General features: G+C 45.2%; 1 protein-coding gene and 1 long non-coding RNA gene across 3 annotated transcripts in view; one reads left to right on the forward strand and one right to left on the reverse strand.

The window, feature by feature from the left end:
* Window positions 1-8,795, forward strand: part of LOC127004800 (protein tramtrack, alpha isoform-like) — a 12,376-nt gene extending 3,581 nt beyond the window's left edge. Inside the window, exons 3-6 of the mRNA XM_050872935.1 lie at window positions 2,907-3,536; window positions 4,619-4,888; window positions 5,317-5,769; window positions 6,582-8,795. Of these exons, the coding sequence (XP_050728892.1) occupies window positions 2,907-3,536; window positions 4,619-4,888; window positions 5,317-5,769; window positions 6,582-7,352 (2,124 nt within the window). The 3' untranslated portion in view covers window positions 7,353-8,795. The remainder of the gene's footprint in view (window positions 1-2,906; window positions 3,537-4,618; window positions 4,889-5,316; window positions 5,770-6,581) is intronic.
* On the reverse strand, window positions 8,176-10,131 carry LOC127004801 (uncharacterized). Of its 2 annotated transcripts, XR_007758020.1 has the most exons (3): window positions 9,886-10,131; window positions 9,589-9,687; window positions 8,176-9,390 (listed from the first exon to the last, which is right to left on the reverse strand). It is a non-coding gene; the product is annotated as an uncharacterized LOC127004801 (long non-coding RNA). The 2 variants fall into 2 exon arrangements; XR_007758019.1 differs by lacking the exon at window positions 9,886-10,131 and having other exon boundaries at window positions 9,589-9,879.
* Between the last annotated feature and the right edge of the window lie 257 nt (window positions 10,132-10,388).

The raw sequence follows: 10,388 nt of genomic DNA on the forward strand, positions 1-10,388 counted from the left end.
TGTGTATTTCCTTTCCTTCTTTCCTTTCCTTCCTGTCTTACCTCCTCATACTCCTTCTCCTTCGTTGTTTTTTCTTTCTTTTTCTTTCCTATTTTTTTTTCTCTCTCTCTCTCTCTCTCTCTCTCTCTCTCTCTCTCTCTCTCTCTCTCTCTCTCTCTCTCTCTCTCTCTCTCTCTCTCTCTCAACCCTTACTTCACCTCCATTTCCTTTCTATTCTCTCCTCCTCCTCCTCCTTGGTCCTAAATTCAACCTTTAGTAGCGTATTTACAAAAGAAAACATGACAACGATTCCAGCCCCGAAGAAAATTTTTCAAGGCCCTGAAGAACATAAGCTTGCATTGACCGACATTGATATCAGCGAAGTGCGTGCGTACCTGCAGAAAATAGATCCAAATAAATCTCCGGACCCCGACAATTTATCTCCTCGCGTGTTGAGAGAATGTAGTCAACAGCTAGAATTACCCATAACATTAATATTCAACAAGTCATTAGCACAGGCCAGTGTGCCTCTCGAGTGGAAAAAAGCCAATATTACCCCGATCTTTAAAAAAGGAGATAAAAAACAAGCCAGTAATTATCGTCCTATCAGCCTCACGTCTGTCCTAATTAAACTATTCGAAAAAATGATCAGGGATAAAATGATCACTTTCCTTGAAACAAATGATTTGATAACTGATAGTCAGCACGGATTTCGTAGTAATCGGTCTTGCCTTACCAACCTATTAACTTTTTTCAACGATGTTTATACATGTTGGGACGCCCGAAGCCCATATGACGTAATTTACTTAGATTTTCAGAAAGCGTTTGATAAAGTTCCTCACGTTAGACTTATTTCTAAACTGCGTTCCCACGGTATTAACGACCATCTATGTGCGTGGATTCATGACTGGCTCACCGACAGAGAACAGCGTGTAGTTCTTAATGGTGAAGCATCGGATTGGCAACCCGTCACCAGTGGCGTGCCCCAAGGTTCGGTCCTGGGGCCAACACTATTCATAATTTACGTGAACGACTTAGAAACTGATATTCTATCAAAAGTAGCCAAATTCGCCGACGACACCAAATTAGGAGGTACGGTATTGAACAGTCAAAGTTGCGAAAAGATTCAATCAGACTTAATAAGACTTGCCGACTGGAGCGAAAAATGGCAAATGAGTTTTAACGTAGATAAATGTAAAGTAATGCACATAGGTGAAAAAAATCCTTACTTTAAATATCAGGTTCAAGGACATGAGCTCAGCGAAGTAAAACAAGAAAAAGATCTTGGTGTCATTATCAGTGACACTCTTAAAATGAGTGATCAATGTTACCAGTAGTGTAAGTTAAGGGTAGTAATTTCCTCTTATTTCTCTCTTTACTGTAAAATTTCCATGTCCCTTTCTTCCTTAAAGGTACATGGTGTTCTCTTCTAACTATTTCCTGCCGGCACGTTGCCGGAGGGAGAGGTGGGTGGGGAGGAGCCTTCATCTTTTATGTCCTGTCCTACCACACGTAGATTACTAGTAGTAGCGGTAGTAAACAGACACCCTCGCCATAGACCGATAGGTCTTCTGGTGTCTGTTCTTCCTATGTATTCCTATGTATTCCTCCTCCTCCTCCTCCTTCCTAACACGACGTAAGGTACTTTTCCATGACTTAGCAGGAAGGAGGAGAGAGAGAGAGAGAGAGAGAGAGAGAGAGAGAGAGAGGAGAGAGAGAGAGAGAGAGAGAGAGAGAGAGAGAGAGAGAGAGAGAGAGAGAGAGAGAGAGAGAGAGAGAGAGAGAGAGATAAAATGATGATAGAGAAGAGAAAGAACACACACACACACACACACACACACACACACACACACACACACACACACACACACACACACACAAACCGTATATTATTATTATTATTATTATTATTATTATTATTATTATTATTATTATTATTATTATTATTATTATTACACACACACACACACACACACACACACACACACACACACACACACACACACACACACACACACACACACACACACACATTATTATTATTATTATTATTATTATTATTATTATTATTATTACACACACACACACACACACACACACACACACACACACACACACACACACACACACACACACACACACACACACACACACACACACACACACACACACACACACACACACACACACACACACACACACAAACAGATAGGGTAGTGTCTTTGGGCCAAGGCTATTTGCTTTAATGTGTGTGAGAGAGAGAGAGAGAGAGAGAGAGAGAGAGAGAGAGAGAGAGAGAGAGAGAGAGAGAGAGAGAGAGAGAGAGAGAGAGAGAGAGAGAGAGAGAGAGAGAGAGAGAGAGCACAACATTCTGATCTTAACATAATGGAGTCTTCGTTAAGTTATTCAGTCAGATTTTTTTTATATCATCGCCTTCCCATCAGTCAGTATTTTTGTTGGCTTTGTTTATCATGTATTTATAGTTATTGTTAGTGTTTGTTTATATTTATATTTTGGGGCCTTCGTTTTTTTTATTTTTTTTCTTTCTTTTTTTGTTCCTACGATTTTTCTTGTTTTCTTTTAATTGTTTTTCTTTTCCTTTTTCTTTCTCGTTCTTGTTTGTCTTTTGTTTACGCTGTTCTCTTTTTTTCCTTTCTTTTCTTCGTCTTTTTCGTCATTTTTTTCTCGTTTATTATATTCCCTCTTCCTCTCTATCTCTCTAAGTAGGTCAAGTCTGTGTTTTAAACCACGTCTGTGTTCTTCTTTAATTCTCCTATTCTGCTTCCTTTCCTCTGCATTCGATAGTAGTCTTCTTACGTTCTTCCTTCTTCTCCTCTAGCTCTCTCTGTCTCCTTTCCCTTCTCTTAACTTCAAACGTTCATTCCTCTACCGTTCCATCGTGTGTATAACGTCTGTGTCTTCCTCAGGGGCTGTACTGCGACGCTACCCTGGCCTGTGCGGGCGGGGCGGCGTATAAGGTCCACCAGGCCGTCCTCTCCGCCGCCAGTGACTTCTTCGCCTCGCTCTTCGCCTCCGCAAGCTGCCAGAACCCAGTCGTTGTGTTACAGGATGTCTTAGGCGCCGAACTTGAGGCCTTGCTAACCTATATATACCGGGGACAGGTGTTGCTCCCTCGACAGACCTTACCTGGGTTTCTGAAAGTCGCCGGGAGCTTGCAAGTCAAAGGTCTGTCCCCTCCTCCGTTGACCCCCTATGCAAGTGACTCCTGGGTCGCGGATTCTGGGGACATAGGATCAGATCTTGCACCACAGTCTACGGTACCGCATCCAGCACATCTGCACACGAGTTCGAATGCTCTTCCACCGCCTCCACCGTATCCACATCAAGATTTGGGGGGAGTCTGGGGTGAGGATGAGGATGGTAGAAATGACGGCCCCCTCCACACCGCCCCCATCACGGCCCCCCTTCCCCCACAGCCTGAGAGGGGTTCCATAGGGGAGATGGGAGCCAGGGAGAGACATCGCCCCCCCCGGAAGAGGTTCTCACCCCATTTTGGAGGTTCGAGTCATTATGGAGGGGGGACTTTTCAGAATCTGGTGAGTGTTTTTATTTTTTTAGGTTTTGTGTAACATTCTTTTTGTTTCCTGTTTTTATTTTTAGATTTCGTTTTTGTGTTTCTTCTTATTCCTGTGTTTCTTTTTGCCTTTCTTCATCTTTTTCCTTTTTCTCTCTCGTTTCATTATTTCTCCTTTCTTCTCTTTTCTTTTCCTCTTCTTGTTTAAATATTCACTTGTCTTCTTTTTCTTCTCTCCCTCTTTTCCTCTCTCTCTTTTCTTAATTTTTCTACCTGTTTATCCTTTCGTTCTTCTTCTTCTTCTTTTTCTTCTCCCTCTTTTTCTCTCTCTTTTCTTCATTTTTCTACCTGTTTATCCTTTCGTTCTTCTTCTTCTTCTTCTTTTTCTTCTCTCCCTCTTTTTCTCTCTCTTTTCTTCATTTTTCTACCTGTTTATCCTTTCGTTCTTCTTCTTCTTCTTCTTTTTCTTCTTCCTTTCCTTCCTTTTGTGTTGTTTTCTTCTCTCATGTGTCTTCTCTCTGTCCTTCTCCTCCTCTTCCTCTTCCTCCTTCTGGCTTTTTATATCAATCTTTACATCAATATTCCTTTCTCCTCCTCCTCCTCCTCCTCCTCCTTGCAACTTTCCCATTTTGCCTATTAGTTCCTCCTCCTCCTCCTCCTCCTCCTCCTCCTCCTCCTTGCAACTTTCCTATTTTGCCTATTAGTTCCTCCTCCTCCTCCTCCTCCTCCTCCTCTTTCACCTTCCTTCACCTCTTCCATCTTCCCTCCCTCCCTGACACACTTTTCCTCCTCCTCCTCCTCCTCCATTTTTCTCCTCCTTTCCATCCTGCTGTTCCTCCCTTCTTCTTCCTCCTCCTTCTCTTCTTCCCATTCACTCTTGCAATAATAAGTAAAAATAAATAATGAATAAATTAAATAATGATGAAAGGGAGAGATAGGGAATTCTCTCTCTCTCTCTCTCTCTCTCTCTCTCTCTCTCTCTCTCTCTCTCTCTCTCTCTCTCTCTCTCTCTCTCTCTCTCTCTCTCTCTCTCTCTCTCTCTCTCTCTCTCTCTCTCTCTCCCCCCATCTTTAATTATCTCTCCCTTTTCTCCCTTTCCTCTAGGTGGCGTCGGAGGAAGAAAGTGGCATCAAGGAGGAACCGAAGGAGGAGGAAATGGACTTCAACACCGAGAGACTGGAGGAAGAGGAGGAGGAGGAGGAGGAGGAGGAGGAAGAGGAAGAGAAGAAGAGGAAAGCCTATGAAGAAGAAAGGAAGGAAGAGGAGGAGGAGGAGGAGGAGGAGGGGAAGCTGATAATGGAGGAGGAGGTGAAGGAGGAGTTTTATGAAGAAGAAGAAGGAAGAGGAGAAAGGAAAATTGGAACCCCCTTGTCGGTACGTACGCACACACACACACACACACACACACACACACACACACACACACACACACACACACACACACACACACACACTCACGTACGCACACACGAACAGGAAATGACGTATAATCACTTTCCTAATTTTTTTTTCTTTTGTTTAAATTTCTTGCGATGTCGAAAATTCCTGTTTGTCTGTCTGTCTTTTTTAATGATTTGTTTGTTTGTTTGTTTGTTTATCTTTGTTTTCTTTCTTCTGTTTTTCTTTCTTTCTTTCTTTTTCGTTCGTTCGTTCGTTGTGTCTGTCTATCGTTTTCTCTCTCTCTCTCTCTCTCTCTCTCTCTCTCTCTCTCTCTCAAAAACAATTATATAAAAAAGAGAAAAATATGAAGAAAACAAAAGAGAAAAAAATCCTAATCTTTCTTTTTCTTTCCCTTTCAACAGATGACCTGCTCCAGCCTCACCCCCTCCCCCCTCGCCCCCCTCACCCCCTCCCCCTCACACCCCACCCACTCCCCCACCGCCTTCCACCCCTCCCTCTCCCCCACCCCCGGCCACCCAGCCCTCCCCCCCCTCCCCGCCACCCCCTCCACCACCAACCCCTCACAGTTACGCAGGGAACTCCTCAAACCCCTCCATAGCCGCCTCACCCCCCCAGCCCCCCACCACGCCCCCCTCCAACACTCTATCCCCCACCCAGTTATTGCCAGCAGGGAAGGGGAGGGTCTCGGGGTGCCTCGAGAGCCCCCTCCCCTGGTCAAGATCCCCTCCTCCCCCCCCGCCGCCACCCCCCCTCTCCTCTCCTCCCACCCCCATCACCACCACTACCCCCCCCACCCCCACCACCACCACCACCAGCACCAGCACCTCCACCCGCTGCATTCTTCCTCGAGACAGGTAAACTTGGGTCACCTCGGGAGTCTTATCTGTCTCAGTCCCAGGCACACTGACTTTACGACCTAATAACGGCTTCCTGCGACCTGCAGGTGGTGGGAGGTCACACATGGTTGTGCGTACGATCGTCGGCTGGAGGTTTTTGTGCTGCACCAAAAGCCTCCAGCCGACCTCTCAGGTTACTGCCGGTCGTCAAAAGGGTGTCGTCCGGTGGGCGGATGGGCTGCGTCTGGACGGCCAGCGATGACGCATGACCGTTAACGGGTGAACGGCGACCGGATGACGAGCGGGCGCCGTCCTGTTGCTCCTGATGCTACTGTTACTAGACTGTGATGCGAGCTGTGCGGCGACCGCTGATGGCTTGGACGGCATACTGACTTAGACCCTATACGACCGGCCAACGGTCGGCATTTGGTGGGCGTTTTGACCGGAATCCAAGTGTGAGGTCAAGGTGTGAATCTTACCACGGTCGCCGTCCGGCCACTCACTGGACGCACACTAGATGACCGCCGACAGCTGTTCGGTCGCACGACTGCTGGGTCGGGAAGCGGTGGGTGGGAATCGCAGCGTTTTTGGGTCGCAGGTGGTTGTTATCAGGTCGTACAGTCAGTGTGACAGGGGCTCGTGAGATACCTGTCCATATGCTTGTGTTTCTACTTGCCTACCTGTCTGTCTGTCTGTCTGTCTGTCCGTCTAATGTTTCTTGTTCTTGTGTAAAATCAAAGCTTTAAATGGTGCAAAAGTAGCAGCAGTAGTAAGAATAAAATAACTGATGAAATATACTAATGCTTTTTTTCTTTTCTCACTACCAACAGAATGACGAACGAGGCGCCACCACCACCATCAACACCACAAGTACCACCAGCATCACCACACCCTCCACCAAGTCTCACCACCACCACCACCACCTCCTTGTCAACACCCCACCGACTTACCGACCCCGACATGCCCCGCCAGCACCCTCTCAAGCACCCCACACCCCGGGAACCTACCTCCCCGCACTGATCGCTCACAAAGTCCCCAGTCTCATCGATTCGGACACCCCACTCAACCTTAGCCAGGACCACCACCCCCAACAGATCCCAAGAAACCCTACACGGGGCATACCAGGGGATAGGAGAGTCAGGGATTCCAAGGACCCTTTCTTGGGCAAAATCCTGACGAACAGAAAACGTAGGATGCGTGGCCCAAAGTCGTGGGAGTATCTAGTTCGACTTTTGAAGGACCCCACCACGAATCCTAATCTCATTCGCTGGGAAAACGAATCCAAGTTTGTTTTCCGACTTGTTCAACCCGCTGTCATTGCTCAGAGGTGGGGGAGGAGGACGGGGAAGCATGCAAGCGAGTGTCTGTCCTATGAGAACTTCGCTAGAGGCTTGAGGTACCACTATGCAACCGGGGCCCTTCAACCTGTGTCCGAACGAAGCTTTGTATATAAGTTCGGGCCCAAGGCACTGCATACTCTAGGCGAGGACGGGGAGTTCGTGGTGCCTGAAGACGTTCCTGCTGTGCCTAACTCTGTGCCTTCTCATGTTACGTTTACTACTGCTACTGCTGTTACTGCTACTACTGTTACGAGACTGTGATTGTGTGTGTGTGTGTATGTATGTGACTGCGTGTGATTTACTGTTATTAATCTGCTGTCAATACTACTACTACTGATACTACTACTACTACTACTACTATTACTACTAGTACTACTACTATTATTTGTGCTGTTACTGTTAATATATTGATGATGACGATGATGATGGTAACGGTTACGACCCATGTATAAATGTTACTCGTCTTCTTCTTCTTCTTCTTCTTCTTCTTCTTCTTCTTCTTCTTCTTCTTCTTCTTCTTCTTCTTCTTCTTCTTCTTCTTCTTCTTCTTCTTCTTCTTCTTCTTCTTCTTCTTCTTCTTCTTCTTCTTCTTTTTCTTCTTCTTCTTGTTAGTTATTGTTACCGTGGCTGTTCCCCTCCCCCTCCTCCTCCCCCTCCTTGTTGTTATCCCTGTGTTATACTTGTCACATACGTGTTCTGGGACTTATTATAGATGGTTATGTATTCCTAGATGAGAGAGAGGGTATTTTTTTCCTCCTCTCTCTCTCTTTCTCTCTTTTTTTTCTCTCTTCTCTCTCTCTCTCTCTCTCTCTCTCTCTCTCTCTCTCTCTCTCTCTCTCTCTTTTAATATATTTCTTTCTTTTTTTCTCTCTTTCTCTCCTTCCTTCTTTCTTTCTTCCTTCCTTTCCCTAATTCTTCCTTCTTTTCCTTTCTTTCTCCTTTCTTTCCTCTTTTCATTTATCTTTTCCCTTGTCTTTCTTTTTTCTTATTTTCCTTCTTTTCCTTCTCTCCTTTCCCTCCTTCCTCCCTTAATATTTTCCTTCCTTTCCTTCTTAATCTAAATCTAACGTTCTGAGGATATGAATTTTTTCCTCCTTTTTTTTTTTTTACTTCCTCTCTTCTTTTCCTTCCTGTCCACTTGCGTCATTCCTCCTCCTCCTCCTCCCCCTCTTCCTCCTCCTCCTCCTCCTCCTCCTCATTATCAACCCCAAACTGTACAAAGAATATGGCCTTACACACACACACACACACACACACACACACACACACACACACACACACACACACACACACACACATGTACAGATTTTAACCTATTGTGAAATATTATATAGCATTTACATTGTTAGTATATTATTATTATTATTATTATTATTATTATTATTATTATTATTATTATTATTATTATTATTATTACTATTATTATTATTATTATTAAACTTAACACTAACACTTTCACTCACTACTAAGTTGTTGTTGTTATTGTTATTATTATCATTATTATTGTTAAAGAAAGAAAAGACACGAGCATATGTTTTAAGGTTTTAAGGAGTGTGTGTGTGTGTGTGTGTGTGTGTGTGTGTGTACAAATATTTACTATACCGGTTGAGTGAGTTACTATACATACAAAAAACTATGCCAATATTTTGTCGTAAGGGAGAAAATGAACAGATACAAGAAATCAATAAAATATATACCCAGTGATCCTGCTGTGACGCTTATTAACTCCTTGAATGCTGATATCCTACAGTCAGACATCACCAAGCTACTGGAATGGAGCAAAAAGTGGCTATTACAATTCAATGAAGAAAAATGTGAAGTCCTGCACCTTGGGAGGGGATATCCAGCACACCAATATCACATGGGAAACACTCCACTATCCACCACAGAGGCAGAGAAAGACCTGGGAGTGTATGTTACCAGGCTACCAGTGAAGGGATATCCAGCACACCAATACCACATGGGAAACACTCCACTATCCACCACAGAGGCAGAGAAAGACCTGGGAGTGTATGTTACCAGGCTACCAGTGAAGGGATATCCAGCACACCAATACCACATGGGAAACACTTCACTATCCACCACAGAGGCAGAGAAAGACCTGGGACTGTATGTTACCAGGCTACCAGTGAAGGGATATCCAGCACACCAATACCACATGGGAAACACTCCACTATCCACCACAGAGGCAGAGAAAGACCTGGGACTGTATGTTACCAGGCTACCAGTGAAGGGATATCCAGCACACCAATACCACATGGGAAACACTCCACCATCCACCACAGAGGCAGAGAAAGACCTGGGACTGTATGTTACCAGGCTACCAGTGAAGGGATATCCAGCACACCAATACCACATGGGAAACATTCCACTATCCACCACAGAGGCAGAGAAAGACCTGGGACTGTATGTTACCAGGCTACCAGTGAGGGGATATCCAGCACACCAATACCACATGGGAAACACTCCACTAGCCACCACAGAGGCAGAGAAAGACCTGGGAGTGTATGTTACCAGGCTACCAGTGAAGGGATATCCAGCACACCAATACCACATGGGAAACACTCCACTATCCACCACAGAGGCAGAGAAAGACCTGGGAGTGTATGTTACCAGGCTACCAGTGAAGGGTTATCCAGCACACCAATAACACATGGGAAACACTCCACTATCCACCACAGAGGCAGAGAAAGACCTGGGACTGTATGTTACCAGGCTACCAGTGAAGGGTTATCCAGCACACCAATACCACATGGGAAACACTCCACTATCCACCACAGAGGCAGAGAAAGACCTGGGACTGTATGTTACCAGGCTACCAGTGAAGGGATATCCAGCACACCAATACCACATGGGAAACACTCCACTATCCACCACAGAGGCAGAGAAAGACCTGGGACTATAATGTTACCAGGCTACCAGGGAAGGCCAAAGCCGTGACAATCGCAGCGGACGGGTTAACAAAGGCTTCAACTCGTCCCTTCGTCACTGTAAAGCGTCCCATAGATTAAGACAGGACGCACACGTTAACAAGAAAGTGTGATATTTAACTCGAATCATTGGTTGGTTTCCTGTCACCATAAGCTGTTAACCGGAGTGAGGGCGACCCGTGAGCAAATCCATAGTGTGAATTAGACCTTACAATAGCCAAGGGTGAAGCAGATGATAGGAAGGGAGGAAAGAAGGAAAGGAGAGAAGAGAAGGAAGGAAAACAGGAAAGAAAAGAGGGAATAGAAGAGAGAAGGGAAACAAAAAAAGGAAAGAGGAGATAAAGGAGAAAGAGAGAGAAGGGAAGGA

The sequence above is a fragment of the Eriocheir sinensis genome, chromosome 29 (genome assembly GCF_024679095.1).
Source record: "Eriocheir sinensis breed Jianghai 21 chromosome 29, ASM2467909v1, whole genome shotgun sequence".
NCBI lineage: Eukaryota > Metazoa > Arthropoda > Malacostraca > Decapoda > Varunidae > Eriocheir > Eriocheir sinensis.